Source organism: Bos grunniens, chromosome 27 (genome assembly GCF_055505025.1).
Source record: "Bos grunniens cultivar Pamir isolate PY7600 chromosome 27, Bosgru_T2T1.0, whole genome shotgun sequence".
Taxonomy (NCBI): Eukaryota; Metazoa; Chordata; class Mammalia; order Artiodactyla; family Bovidae; genus Bos; species Bos grunniens.
The window spans coordinates 30,136,524-30,152,954 of record NC_141191.1 but is presented as its reverse complement, the minus strand read 5'-3'; the positions used below and the strand labels follow the sequence as shown (position 1 = coordinate 30,152,954).

Sequence of the window (16,431 nt, the reverse complement as noted above, 5' to 3'; positions counted from 1 at the left end):
TAAGCTTTTCACGGGTTCTTAAATATTTTTTCTCTCAAATAATAGCCACATAGAAACAAATGAGACATCACTCCGCTTATGCAGATAACTGTTTCTTACTAACCTGGCTAATTGATGAAAAACAAAACAGACACCAAAACCTAGCTAAAAGTAATTTTTCTTTGTTGTTAAACTTCTCAAAAAGAATCATGCTTATTTTTTCAAGTTGCTCTCTCTCCTCCCTTCCCCACATGGACACATGTGATAAAATATGTCTGCTTTCCATTTTTAGAGAAGGAATGAGACATTAAGGAATCTAAGACATTGATTTGTGTTCCAGCTTATTCATATCTAGTTGGGTGACTCAAGGAAAGACAACAGTTTTTTGACCCTTCATTTCTTACCCTGCAAAATTAGAGTCACCACGTGCAGTAAATTGCCCTTACTACTAGGGGAAACTTGTTAAAAAACCAAACAAATAAGATTATATACAGAAGCACTCTGTCACTTCACAGAATTATTATTATATTTTTTTTGTATATTTGAAGTACCACCTGCTACAGTGATATTCCTTCTGTATTATTCTTCCAAATCAAGACATTGTACCGACACAATCAATAACAAGGATAAGCACAGTAGTTACTAAAACCATAGAAACAGGAAAACAGCCCTAATTATGGCTCTCACAGTCATTAAACACTTTGGTAAGATTAAATTCACTTCCCTTATATCGCTTTATTTTTTCTGGCTCATGTGTGTTTGATGTTTCTGGTATTTGCCCTATAAAATCAAAGTCTAGGAGGTGATTCTCATTGTTGCTTCATATATCATCTCTGGGATTTCACTGGAATCCTCTGAAGTGTAAGTAGAAGAAAAGGTCACCTTGGAGCTGTGAACCCCTATGATACATGTCACACTGATGAAAGGACTGTTCACAAGCAAAAACCTGAGGCATTTAGCTCTTCTGTAATTTCAAAATGTAGTTTGAGATTAGAAGTAAACGTTCTTAAATAAGGAGGGAAAAAATGAAGAAAAAATAAATAAAAGAGCATCATTTTAGAGTAGGTATAGAATACACAGACGTTATAAGGGGTCACATGAAGCCTTCCCAAATAGGGATCTCCTCAAGGAGGGCATTCTTGCTACTTAGGATTACTAGATATTTTAATCTGCTCTCACGGTGATGGAGCTTAATAGAATTGTCAGTTACACATTACTTTTACATATTAAATTTACTGGAGAATAGTTCAGATTCAACTGATTACATTCTAACTCCTCACATGATGATATATGTTTAGTCGCTAAGTTGTGTCCGACTCTCACAAACCCACAGACTGTAGCCCGCCAGACTCCTCTGTCCATGAGATTCTCTAGGCAAGAATACTGAAGTGGGTTGCCATTTCCTTCTCCAGGGGATCTTCCCTACCCAGGAATCGAACTCGGGTCTCCTACATTGCAGGCAGATTCTTTCCCAACTGAGCTTGATTGTGTAAGGCACAGGTATTCTATACATGATTTTAGGATCTCATGTATTACTTACTACTACAATAGCTCCTATTAATATTTTTTAGTTTTTGAAAATTTTTTGATTTGAATTCTTTTTTTGATTTATTTTTTAATTGGAGTGTAACTGCTTTACCACTTTGGTTAGTTTTTCTGCTGCACAATGAAATGAATCTGATATATATATATATATATGTATGTATATCCCTTCCGCTAGGCCCTCCCTCGCTCCCACCCTTCAGGTCATCACAGAGCATTGAGCTGAGCTGCCTGTGCTATACAGCAGCTTGCTATTAATATTATCTTCTCTCACCCCTTCTATTTTAGCCACATGTTACAGTTCTTTCCATATCCATCCTTCCTTTGTCCAGAAGTTCTAAGATGACATACTCTGAAATTCTTTCCTATATAATGACCCAATTTCTAGCCCCCGTGTAACGAAAAATCTTTTCACTTATCATGTATCAGGTTTGTTGATGGTATATTTATTTACTAAGCTGTTAGTAATTTTTATATTTTATACCATTGTATTGCTAGGCATGGCCCCTGCTGTGACATGCAGGATACTCACCCTGGCCTTTTCTGTATCTTGATGTTTTGTGGTTTGTTCTTTCGGCTTAATTCACTCCCATTCTTAAACCACTTGAACTTGAGAGAGGAGTATTCAGAACTGGTCTCGCACCGAAGCACTAGTTTGGAACCTGCCACAGACTCCTGACTCTTCATCTCTTTCAAGCGGGGAGGCAAGGCTAAAAAAGAAAAGAGAAGGAAGAAAGTTCTGATCACGTGGTAACCTTTCCAAGAGAAACATGTTCATTTTGGTGAGCCCGATCAAGAGACCATTCACAAAGGTTTTACTAACTGAGAGACAAAAGAAAAAGGGGAGGGGGGTGTCCGTCAAAATGTATCTCTGCTTAGAGAATAATAAAAATGCTCAGATAAAATATATTCAGGGGGAAAAAGAGAACTCAGGTTATAAAATTATTCTTTGAAACAGACACACAGATATAAAGAAGAAACCAGTGGTCACCAGTGGGGAAAGGGAAGAGGAGAGGGGCAATATATGTGTAGATGATTAAGAGGCACAAACTATTAGGCATAACATAAGCTACAAGGACATATTGTACAACACAGGGGGCACAGACATTACTTTATAACAATTATAAAATATAGTGAAAGTCTTAGCCGCTCAGTCGTGTCCAACTCTTGGTGACCCCATGGACTATAGTCCACCAAGCTCCCCTGTCCATTGGATTCTCCAAATAAGAATACTGGAGTGGGTCGCCATTTCCTTCTCCAGGGCATCTTCCCCACCCAGGGATCAAATCCTGCTCTCCTGCATTGCAGACAGCTTCTTTACTGTCTGAGCCACCAGGAAAGCATAAAGCATAAAATATAGTACACCATTTAAAAATTGTGCATCCCTATATTGTACATCAAGTCTACTTCAATAAAAATCTATTCTTTAAAAATATTCTAAAAAATACATACATATATATATACACACACACACATATATACATATATATATTTAAGATAGCAATTCTTCCATCTTTACATCCCCTGGTACTATTAAAAATCCTGAAGACTGGTCATTTCAAAGAATCAAAATCTTACGCTAAAGAAGAACAGGCAACTGGGCCATTATTTCTACAGCACAGTCACATCCCAGATCACAATTAATCTGCATGACTGTTCTGTGAATAGGTACAACAGGTATCACACACGTTTTTTCAAATAGGAAGCTTATTTTCAGAGACAGGTAAGTGTCTCTTGTCCACAGTTACAACACTCTGGAGAGCCAGAGTTAGACTATCAACAGTAGTAATCCAGAGAACAAAGAGCACTCATAAATCTTAACAACACTCATTTCTTCAAGACAGGGATTCTTTGGTGACATCACTCTTCTTTGGTGACAACACTTTTATTGGGTCTACAGATACTCTCCCACAAACAACAAATGACCTTTCCAGAAGACCACCGCACTCCCATCAGATTATCAGTTCGACTGGATTTCACCCTTCTAAATCTTCTCAACAGAGACAGGAGAGCGCTTATATTGTGCATTAATTTATAGGACATTTTATGTGGCTCAGCTGGTAAAGAATCCGCCTGCAATGTGGGAGACCTGGGTTCGATCCCTGGGTTGGGAAGATCCCCTGGAGAAGGAAAAGGCAACCCACTCCAGTATTCTGGCCTGGAGAATACGGTCACAAAGAGTCGGACACGACTGAGTGACTTTCAGTCATTCATTCACTTATATTAAATGCTTACATACCATTACTATTTTAAGCAAGACTGCTTCAAAGAGTACCTATTCTCTATGGAAATCTTTACAGATATCTGAGATTTAATTCAATATGGAATGGTAGTGGGGAATGTGCTAAGTTGCTCTTTGTGACCCTATGGGCTGTAGCCCACCAGGCTCCTCTGTTAATGGAATTCTCCAGGTAAGAATACTGGAGTGTGTTACCATGCCCTCCTCTAGGGAGTCTTCCCAACCCAGGGATGGAACCTGTATCTCTGTATCACTGGCAGGCCGGTCGTTTACCACCAGTGCCCCCTGGGAAGCCAGTGGGGAATGGTTAGGCATAAAAATGAAATAAATTCCCCAAGAAGTTGACTGTGGTAAGTCAGTCAATATATAGAAGCAGGGATTTAGTATAAGATTCTTTTTTAAGATTTTTTTTAAACATAGGCCATTTTTAAAGTCTTTATTGACTTTGTTACAATATTGCTGTTGTATGTTTTGTCTTTTTGACCGAAAGGAATATGGGATCTTAGCTGCCCAGCCAGGGATTGAACCTTCACCCCAGCATTGGAAGGCAAAGTCTTAGCCACTGGACTCAGGGAAATCCCTACAATACTATATAGAATGTCTGGTGTTTTATTTTTCCCATAATAAAACAGTTTAAAAAATAAAAGCATATTGAATGGATTTTCCTCTGCACGCCTAATTTCACTTAATCAACACCGCAGAAGGTGATGTCTCAACATCTCTGTTTCAATAGAGTCTTAGAAAAGCCAAGTACAAAGTCTATTTCTGCTCAGGACTTAACGAGAAGTTAATTCTTCAAATCCACCAAAGGAGACTGCACCTCTCAGATCCAGTGAGCAATTATTCACTATGTGTAGCGTCAAGACTCCAAGGATGGCAATCAGAACCATGTTAGGCACGCACAGGAAATGGTGTACCTTTCCCACTCTGCATATATTTATTTTTCTACCACTCTGCCCTTACCAAGAAAATCCCTCCAAAAATGTCAGGAATGAGTATATAAATTTTCCATTAAATTACAGCAAAAACTATTTGAACACTGTGACTTCTTAACAGTGTTCCTACAATTACACATCCCCCTTTTTCTTATTTAGAGGCTGGGAGATGAGGTGGAGAAGCAGACACTGAATGTGAAGACAGCAAGCTAGAAAATTGAATCAATATTTCAGCTGTTCTTAGCCTCTGACACCTGATGATTTTCTCTGGTTATTTTTTTTGGACAGTTTGAAAATAAGATTTACTTCCTGAAGAGCTTTCCTAGGAGACTTCCCTTTAAGATGTGGTCCACGAATTTCTGTTCTGGAGGTTTTAAAAACAGACTAAATTCTCATCTATCTGGTATAGTATTTGTATACTGACTCGATGGACCTGAGTCTGGGTGAACTCCAGGAGTTAGTGATGGACAGGAAGGCCTGGTGTGCTGCAATTCATGGGGTCGCAAAGAGTCGGACACGACTGAGCAACTGAACTGAACTGATTTAACTCCTTAAGATCATTTTCAATTTTGTAAACCTAGTAAAGGGTTTTAAATGATACCCCAAAACTAGTTTATATCTATTAAGAAAAATAAACCACCTCATTCTTTTATGTACAGATTAAAAGAACTAGTTTGAATTTTTGTTGTTGTTTTCACTTAATTTTGTGTTTAGCTTGGCATACAGCCCAGATTTTCAAGGTTCATTCCCTTATCTCTATCCAAAATGTTCTAAGCACAATATCTGAGATGTCCTTAACTCTCAATAAGTACCATGTTCCCTCACTCGCCTCTCCATTCGTTTGCTGACCAATACAGCCTGAATACAAATCTACTAGATCTTGGCATCTTGTTTGAAATCTTCATGAAGTCCATTTGCATCTCTTTTTACTTTCTTTTCTCTTATTCTACTCCACTGTCTCTTTCTGTCACCTCTCCTTCCCCATTACCCTCCTACCTTCATTTCTTTACTTATTATGACTTTAGTAAATAGTCTTGCTTTCAAATGCAAGGAAACAATTGGACAAATTCAAATTGAGGGATATTTGACAAAACAGCTGGCCTAGGCTTCAGGAATATCAATGTCACGAAAGATAAAAGACTGTGAAACTGATGTAGATTAAACAAAACTGACAATTGCCATAGACTTTGACTAGTGATTGGATCTTGCTTCAGGGGAAAAATAGTTATAAGGAACATTATTAGGACTACTGGGGAAATCTGAATAAAGGTCCTGTATCAAAATTAAGTTTCTCAAGTGTGATAACTGCATTGTGGTCATGCAGAAGATGCCCTTGTTCTTAGGCAGTATTTGCTGAAATGTCATGATATCTACAACTAAATTTCACATGATTCTGCAAATAAGGATATACATACATACACGCATGTGCACGCGCGCGCACACACACACACACAGAAAGGGAGGAAAAGGAATATTGGTTTCTCTTAGTTTTCTTGCCTTTTTAATCTGATCTTTCTGCCATTAAAAAAGTTTCAAGCTTTCAGTAAATACTTTTGAAGTCTTGGCTAAATTTGTAGTCATTGAGATCCTTGGGAATATCTGTGCTGTAACTTACAAATGTAGCTCTTAAGATTATATTCTCCATTAAAATTCTGTGAGTGGTATGGCACTGAAATCCTCCTACATTCAACCTGGTAACCATGACTTTGGGGCTTCAATCCCACTAACCCTTTGATGGAAGGAAAACAGTCTCTTATTTGACAGGCCAACATATCTGCCCTCTCCTTTGGGGGTTCACATGCAAGACTGGTACATCTTTGTCCTTAAGAGATGATCTATGACATAATGAGGCACAGACCTTGAGAGACAAGGCCTTTCATAACTAGAATATCCACTCCTTAAGCTGACCCCAACGTATAAACATTTCTTGGTGTTTGGGATTTGGATATACCTCTATTGATTAGCCTAAGCTTCTCTCTTGCATGTAGCTTCAAGACTGTCACAAGCACAGAAGCTTCCAACATCCCTGGAAGTCCACTTGTCATAATGTTTCTGCTGTGTCTTCAGGAGAAACCAGCTATGACGTGAGGATACACAGCTTTTCAGGGAACAGCTGTTTTGAGGCGTTAAAATTCTCCGTAAATGGAAAAACAAATCTGTGACCCACTAACCCAGCCACACAACTGCACTGCTGGCCCCTGGGTATTCTGCGGTCGGTGATACCTTCTAGCAAAGTACACATGAAGTTCCTCGCTCACTCCAGGTGGAGCCCAAAGGGAGGCATCCTGCCGCACTGGGCAACAACATACATTTTTCTTTATTTCTTCTCACATAAGCACCCGAATGGAATACCCCTGGATATTTCACAGACTCTTGATAAGTGTGCAAACTAATGTTGATGCCATGGTCTGTGTGCTTTTTCTCCTCTCTTCATAATGAGACAACTTTCAATAGAATCAATTTCCTTCCATTAGATTATAAAATAATACGTATATGTTACTAGAATACATTTTAAAACTATCTGTGTTTCTCACACAGTTTACTCATATAAAATAATCTCATTTATTTCACTGAGAAAGCACTCCACTAAGCACTTTCTAAAATTCAGATATAACTTTATAAGACCAAGGGTAGCTTCTAAATCATGGGCAATATTTTAAAGCGAGTACTTGGATTTTAAAACTGTAAAAAAAAAATTTACATGGCCTTCGATTCTTGTTTAAGAGTAAACAGTCTGTTAATTAACCACTGCTGTGCGTGCTAAGTCACTTCAGCTACGTCCAACTCTGTGCCACTCTCTGCACTGCAGCCTTCCAGGCTCCTCTGTCCATGGGATTCTCCAGGCAAGAACACTGGAGTGGGTTGCCATTTCCTCCTCCAGGGGATCTTCCCGACCCAGGGATCGAACTTGTGTCTCTTACGTCCATCTGCACTGGCAGACAGGTTCTTTACCACTAGCGCCACCTGGGAAGCCCTAATTAAAAATTGATTGGCGGTAAACACAATGCTAAGTTACTGCTGCCAGTGTAGTAAATGATCTGAACATCTTTGGAATGATTTAATTGTATTTGGTCTACCACAGTTCATAATTCTGCTTTCACTGTGATTCTGGGAGGCAGCATTTCCACACCCTGAAACAATTTAATGACAGAGCAAGTTTTAAACAGTCATTGCTTATATCTACTTCAAACTTGCTTGACATTAGTATGAACCTATCCACACCCTTAGAAATGTATCAACAGAGACAGACAGTAAAGTGCAAAAAGGAGCAGCCTATAAAAATAGAAACCCCCAAACCCTCAGAGCGATGCCACGCGTTTTACAGGCACTTGTTTTTACAGGCTTTAAGGTTTTACAGGGCTTTCAAAGATCACAAACATGCTCTTCCGACTCTAAGTCAACGCAAGCAGGTATGACTGTATACTTAAAAAGGCTATTTTTGCATGTCTACATTTTTTATTTGATACGTTGTACAATGGAGAAGAAAAAAACCATGGCAGTAATTCAAAAACAATTATTTTACATGCTGACCACACAAAAATTGAAGGCATGATGCTTGTTTATTCCAATTCTTTAATGTGCGAATGAGTATTTGTGATAAAGGTGAAGAAGAACTATCCATCTAAGCAATCCTCTCATTTTACTTGTCTACTGGGTACTTATTTTTTTTAATATGTTCAATACTGCTATTATCAAATGTTGTACTGTATTGTTAAGAACAAGGAATGCATTTTAGCGTGTGTGTGCTGAGGAGATATGCAGATAGCATGGGACACTAGATGAATTGTTTCTTTCTTTGGATGTCCTGATGGTGCAAAACTAGCTCATAACTCTCCACATTTGACTGTACAGTCAAACTGAAGAGCCTTGACACTGAACAAATTAAACAGGAAACCTGCAAAATATTATCAAATCACTGTGAGCTTTTAGCTACGACCCCCAGTGAAGTCTTCCTTGCACAAAACCATTTAAAAGCCTGATACCACACAGGTGCAGATCTCACGGTGAAAACTGGTGACTTATCGTGTTAGTTATCATGTTAGTTAAGGAAAGCCACACGAATATCATGAACGAGTCTTCTACACAGAAGGATGCCCTACCGCACAGGTGCAGATCTCACGGTGAAAACTGGTGACTTATCATGTTAGTTATCATGTAACTTATCATGTTAGTTAAGGAAAGCCACATGAATATCATGAATGAGTCTTCTACACAGAAGGATGCCCTGTTTTTATAGTCATGTTAAAGGTAAATAAGAGAGGAAAATCTCTGTAAGTCCTTTATCGAGAAAATTATGGTCACAATGTACAGAATGGATAAAGTTTATTATACTTAGTCATCTGGTCTTCTCTTCTGAACTGTACTCACAAATTTGACTATAAAAGGGAAAAGTTGTCAGGTTTATATTTTGTAAATATAACTGTGTGTAAGGCAGCAAGGTCTAGCAGCAATGGTGTCTCACAATACACCTAGGATTAAAACCACTGCTACTGAGGCAGTGTGTGGGCTTAAGTTATGTTAGGGACCATCTCACAGGCCACTATATGCTGCCACATGTGGTGACTTAAGGCTCACGCTGCCTCAAGTCCAGCCGAATCATCCTCCAGATAGACTGTCCCTAACTGCAGTTAACTAGAGTTCCCTGTGAGCCTAAATGGAAACCTGCTACGCGTCCCTGTGTGTTCAGCAAGGATCTTTGGAGGATGAGATAAAGCATATGGGCACCTGCACTCGTGAGAAAGTCACTATATACCGTTCAGGAGCTTATTACAAGATATTCTCAAGCTTACTCCATACCACTGGCAATAAACTAAACCAGTCAACACACGAAGACTAGGCTTCAAAGTATAGTTAAGATAGTTAGATCCAGAAATACCATTTTAGCAGTTCTATGCCCAACTCCTTATACAAGGATGAATGTGTATCATCAGATAATATCTTTACAAGCGTTTGGAACAATCCTCATAACATATGCACAGAACATGTCACTATACAACATATTATAATACAATAAATTCAGGAGCAAAATTTCAGCATTTTACTTCTCTTACTCCCAGCGTAGGACCACTAAGGCAGCGCTGGCTTCTTACTAGTGCTAACCTTCATCTCTCAAGCATTTCAGTCTTCAGCGGGGCTTTTCACATAGAGACCTGCATGAAGTTCCACATCCCCCAGTTCACTGCTACAAGCTGACTGAAACAGCAGGATTCTTCTAAATGTTCCTTTCGAAGATAGGAGCCACAACCAGCTCAGTCAAAAACTATGTTTACTCTTTTTTTTTTGTCGCTCAGGCATGTTCGACTCTTTGTGACCCATTGGATTGTGGCCTACCAGGCTCCTCCATCCATGGGATTTTCCAGGCAAGAATACCGGGGTGGGTTGCCATTTCCTTCTCTGGGGGATCTTCCTGGCCCAGGGATCGAACCTGCATCTCCTGTGTCTCCTGAATCGCAGGCAGATAGATTCTTTACCTACTGAGCCACTGGGGAAGCCCATGCTTACTCTAAGGCTACAGAAAATGACTGATCACATTCTACAGCTAAACATCACACCCACAGGCTGCGCTAAAGAGGCACATGTACAAAAAGAGGGCCATTTAAGGAATCTGTCGCTACCCAATCAAAAGAGGGGCAGGAGCAGTCTTGAGCAGGTGGTCACAGTCCCCACGTGGAGGCTCAGGCTTGTAGTGGTGGTGGTGGTGGTGATGGGTCTATTTTGACTGGCACAATATGTGAACTGTGAACTTCCTGATGTTCAAGCTGGTTTTAGAAAAAGCAGAGGAACCAGAGATCAAATTGCCAACATCCACTGGATCATGGAAAAAGCAAGCGAGTTCCAGAACAACATCTATTTCTGCTTTATTGACTATGCCAAAGCCTTTGACTGTGTGGATCACAATCAACTGTGGAAAATTCTGAAAGAGACGGGAATACCAGACTACCTGATCTGCCTCTTGAGAAATTTGTATGCAGGTCAGGAAGCAACAGTTAGAACTGGACATGGAACAACAGACTGGTTCCAAATAGGAAAAGGAGTTCGTCAAGGCTGTATATTGTCACCCTGTTTATTTAACTTATATGCAGAGTACATCATGAGAAACGCTGGACTGGGAGAAACACAAGCTGGAATCAGGATTGCCGGGAGAAATATCAATAACCGCAGATATGCAGATGACACCACCCTTATGGCAGAAAGTGAAGAGGAACTAAAAAGCCTCTTGATGAAAGTGAAAGTGGAGAGTGAAAAAGTTGGCTTAAAGCTCAACATTCAGAAAACGAAGATCATGATATCCAGTCCCATCACTTCCTGGGAAATAGATGGGGAAACAGTGGAAACAGTGTCAGACTTTATTTTTCTGGGCTCCAAAATTACTGCAGATGGTGACTGCAGCCATGATTTTAAAAGACACTTACTCCTTGGAAGGAAGTTATGACCAACCTAGATAGCATATTCAAAAGCGGAGACATTACTTTGCCAACAAAGGTTCGTCTAGTCAAGACTATGGTTTTTCCTGTGGTCATGTATGGATGTGAGAGTTGGACTGTGAAGAAGGCTGAGCACCGAAGAATTGATGCTTTTGAACTGTGGTGTTGGAGAAGACTCTTGAGAGTCCCTTGGACTGCAAGGAGATCCAACCAGTCCATTCTGAAGGAGATCAGCCCTGGGATTTCTTTGGAAGGAATGATGCTAAAGCTGAAACTCCAGTACTTTGGCCACCTCATGCAAAGAGTTGACTCATTGGAAAAGACTCTGATGCTGGGAGGGACTGGGGGCAAGAGGAGAAGGGGACGACAGAGGATGAGATGGCTGAATGGCATCACTGACTTGATGGACATGAGTCTCAGTGAACTCCGGGAGTTGGTGATGGACAGGGAGGCCTGGTGTGCTGCGATTCATGGGGTCGCAAAGAGTCGGACACGACTGAGTGACTGATATGATCTGATATTCCAAACATCCAAATGTCCAGCGTAGTGTTAGTCTCTCAGTCATGTCCAACTCTTTGTGACCCCAGGGACTGTATAGCCCGCCAGGCTCCACTTCCCAGGCAAGAATACTGGAGTGGGTTACTATGTCCTTCTCCAGGGGATCTTCCTGACTCAGGGATTGAACCCACAACTCTTGCGTCTTCTGAACTGCAGGCAGATTCTTTACCCGCTGAGCCAATGGAGAAGCCAATAAACATCCAGATGTCTAAGTGTATTAGACACATGGGATCTCAAGGACTTAGCACAAAATTTCCTTGCTGAAAAAACTAAGTAGAAGGAAGGATCTAGAAGATACTGATAAAGAAGAGATCCAGGTCCAAATATTACTTCAAAACCCACACCCACTTTCTCAAAAAGGCTTTTTTAAAATTTGAGATCAAAGGGCCCCACTGACATTATTTTCATTTTTATGCATTCCACTGGATCAGGACTCCTATGCTCTTCTGCCATATGACGCTAATAAAAAGGAAATGTAAATCTAAGTGGAAAACGGTCAAAAAGGCATTCCTGCCTTGACTTTGCCATTTTTACATCCTCCTGGATTTCTCTCATCTGGTCATCGTCGTTAAAATGTCCTCTACTGGAGGCAGCGACGGAGACACAGACAGAAAACAGACTTATGGCCACGGGGGTGAGGTGGGAAGGAGAGGGTGGGGCAAATGCAGAGTCGCCTGGAAACACACACATTACCATACGGAAAGCGGATAGTCAGTGGGGATTTGCTATACGACTCAGGGAACTCAAGCCAGGACTCTGTGACAACCCAGAGGGGTAGGATGGGAGGTTCCAGAGGGAGGGGACACAGGTATACCTACGGCTAATTTATGTTGAGGTATGGCAGAACCCAATACTGTAAACCAATTATCCTCCAATTAAAAACAAATTAAAAAAATGTTTTCTACTTGATTTCTGCAGCAGCTAAGACCCCAGTCACCACAACCACATTCCTTCCCATCTCCTTTTTTTTTTTTTTTAAATTATTTTAAATTTTACTTTATTTTTAAACTTTCCCATCTCCTTTAGTGCACTTTATCTCAGAGGCTCTTGCAGAGGCCAGGCTGTTATTCCATTTTAAGAAGAGCAAACATTTTAATATGATCTCCTCTGCTTTCAAATCAAAGTTGATCAACTATCTTCATCGATTGACCCCAGTCTACAAGGTCTAAATTTGCTCCTTAACTAGTCAGAAACTATTATGATCAATGCACATCCCCAAACTTACCATTTGGGTCAATTTCCCTCTTTCTTATTCCTTGTACATATTTCATATAAAGTGGATAACCATTCTTTCCATTTTACAGGTGAGGATACGGGGGGTTTTGCCAACATTTGTATAAGGTCACAAGGCTGTCAAGCTGCAGACAAGGATTTAAAGCCAGGACAGCTGACCAAAATCTAGGAACTATTATTTCATTTCATAGCCTCCACAGTAATTTTATGTTTCTTACAGTCAGATCACCTCTCCATAAATGTCTGTGAGAGATTTACAACACTGTACAATTCTACAAGGGCAATAAGCACAGATTTACTAGGTAAGAGAATTTTTCAACCTGAAAAATTAATATTATGTTTGTTGAAATTAGCAATCTTCATCTTCTATACAGCTCTGTAGGGCTGTGCCCAGTATTTCATAGTAAAGGTCAAAGACAAAACTATAAAACTACTATAATAGTGGTCTTAAGACTTACAAGGTGAAGTTACAATAGTACTTTCAACAATAAACTCCCTTAGAATAATAATAGCTAACACTGGTTGAGTAACCTAGTATGTATTAAATATTAAGCACTGTCTGTCCTAAGAACATCATGTTTATTAAGTCTTTTAAGTTTTGTGACAATTCCAGAAGATATGTGCATTGTTCCAGTTTACAGACAACCAAACAGAAACAGAGAGGTAAAGCAACCTCCCACAGTCACGGAGCTGGCATACTGGAGCGCCAGTATCTGGACCCCAGAAGTCTGATCCAGAGCTCCTGCTCCTTTTTTTTAATCGATGTGGACCATTTTTAAAGTTTTTATTAATTTGTTACAATATTGTTTCTGTTTCTTTTTTTTTTTTTTTTTTGCCAAGAGACCTTTGCTCCCAGACCAGGGATGGAACCCACATCCCCTGTACTGGAAGGTGAAATCTTAACCACGGCATTGCCAAGGAAGTCCCAGCTCCTGCTCTTAACTCCCAGGCAACCAACTGAACAGTTTGCTCTGTCCAACAGGTTTATAAGTCAAATGTAAGATTTATCTTATTGATGTATTAAGAGTGCCCTGATAAATCCTGGCATACGCCCCATGATAGATCATTTCTGCATATTCCAAGTGCAAAACATATAGTCTGGGGGAGAAAGTGGAGATAAGCGGATATGAAAATGGCTGTCTCTTTTAAGCTACCTTGATGATTTATGGGGAAATAAGACAGAATTCTTAAAAATGGTATGATACAAAAAATATATATATTTTTAAACTGTGCAATTGCCTATCGTCCCCCAAATGCCACAAGGGTGGAGCACACTGCGTCTCACCCCAGTGTTGTCTCACTCTAGTGTTCACTGGAACGAGACAGCTCCCATGTGGGAACCCAGCACCGAGTGGGTCTGAAGAGATTACTGATGCTCCGTCAAGGTGTAAAGGCAAATGGCCGTGACCATGAATCTGGAGTCAATCACAGCAGCCGCACCGTTATTGGCAGCTTTAAGGTAAGTGTTCAACAGGCCTGCCTGATTAGTCCTGTCGCCACAGCTGCCCCCAATTACGAGAACATCTCACCCAGGAACACAGAGAGGCTAACCTGCAAGCCTCATTTAAGGCCATCAATACACAGGGTTAAAACGGATCCATTATAGTTTGACCTAACTGACATACAGCGAATTCCATTTGACATATGTTTATAAATTTGATCTTTTCTGTTGTCAAAAGCTATTTTTTTTCTTTTTCATTTGCTGTCCATACCTGCCATATTTATCCCCACAAGCCACTTAAACAGAGACTTTGAGAAATATCTGGTTACTGAGAATTTGATATTATATTGATTTCTTATGTAATGGAAAATGTGCTTTCTGATGTGCTTAAGTAAATTTTGGACAGGAACATGACCTTGAAGTGTCCATATTAATATTAATTAATATTTAGAATAACAATCATTTAATTAACGGATGTCACTAAAATTCTTTTTTTCTTTTGAGAGAACCTCATTCAGATGTTCTAAACTGGATAAAATTCCCAGGTAAGATGAATAGGTGCACACATGATTAGAAGTAGTTTTAAACAATAACAGCTGTGGGAAAACTTTGACCCACTGCATCAAACATAAAACTCTGCTTTTGAACAAAGCCCTAATTTATACCAATAATAGCACCCTATCGTCTACTTTTCACATAGCCCCTTAAAACCTGCAATGAAGAAGAAAACACTTTAGCAGAGCTAATCACAAAATCAGTGCGTTCTTTCAGGACCTTGAAAATGTCTTCCTTTGTTATTTAGGCAGGTCAGCTTTTCTGGTAACCATGTTTCTAATTTTTTTTTTTTTAATTCACGGATAACTTATTAAACTGAATGACACTAAAAAGTGAATGCCAGGATCGAAGGGAAGCTTCCTGATGCACTGAAGCCAATCCGATCAAAGTTAAATTTTTCTATGCTCTGCTCACTACAGTTAAATAACCAGCTTTGCATCCTTCCTTAAGTAGGGCCCATGTTTGACTTTGGAGTATCTTCAAAGCTTGTGTAGCTTTAAAGACTTTTCTTCGCAATTTTGAGCTGGTCCACAGACAACCTAACAGCTGAATCCTTATCATTTTACTGCTCTCCCACAGGAAAGGTTAAGAAAGGCAAGTTTCTTATCTTAGGGTTCCCAGTGTCATGAATTTGTTGAAGAGACAGAAAATGACCAGAGTCAAAGAAACGTTACAGTGAGAAAATCTGTGGCACATCATTGATCATCAAAAGCAGTCTAATTCTGTGACCCACCTAACAGAGCTACAAGGCTGTGATACCCTCCTGTACAGTCCTTGGAAGTCAAAGGATCAGATCAGAGTGAAAGGAGTCCGGTTTTAGACAACACACACAATCACAATAAGGAAGGTTAGAATTCACAGTTTCCCTTATTTGGCATAAAAAATTAGCTCACTAAAGCATCTCTTGAGAGTACAAGTGAGCTGCTTTCTGTACCTTCTGAGAGAATCCACTGGTTCCTAAATTGCAATCGCATCTTCTCAGCACAAAGATTCACACACATTGCATAAAATGAAGCTTACTTAGCATGACAACATGTGACTTTCACTTCCTCCATAGGGACAAGCACGCCACTAGAAAGGCTCTTGTTTTGGTTGTTTTTATTTAGGAAGAAGTTTAATTGGCTTCTTTGCTAATAGTTTCTAGCTCATGAATTTAAATGACTAAACTCCACATGTAACATCCTGTGCTACTGCTCATAGATTTTTATAGTCTCCTTGAATAGCAAGAATCAGGAGTTTGCAAATTCAGAGTCTAAGGCTTGTTTGGTCTGTGGGACTAGAGAGGCACTCTGAAACTCAATCATCTTATCCTTAAAAGAAGTAAGAGGGGTCTTCCCTGGTGGTCCAGTGGTTAAGACTCTGCTTCAACGCCAGAGCTCAAGGGTTCAATCCCTGGTCTGGGAATAAGATCCCACATGCTGTGCAGTGTGGTCAAAAAAGGGGGGGGGGGGCAATTATACTCCAATAAAAAAATTAATAAAAAGAAGGTGGCTATGGGTACTAGATCTGCCATATCTATTTCAC

The 16,431-nt window shown here is 39.9% G+C and overlaps 1 protein-coding gene across 15 annotated transcripts in view; it reads right to left on the bottom strand.

Moving 5' to 3' along the window:
• Positions 1 to 16,431, bottom strand: part of NRG1 (neuregulin 1) — a 1,145,505-nt gene that overhangs the window by 176,162 nt on the left and 952,912 nt on the right. For all 15 annotated transcript variants that reach the window (XM_086380957.1, XM_086380959.1, XM_086380958.1 and 12 more), the window contains exon 2: positions 2,054 to 2,231. In XM_086380957.1, coding sequence (XP_086237083.1) covers positions 2,054 to 2,231 — 178 coding nt within the window. The remainder of the gene's footprint in view (positions 1 to 2,053; positions 2,232 to 16,431) is intronic.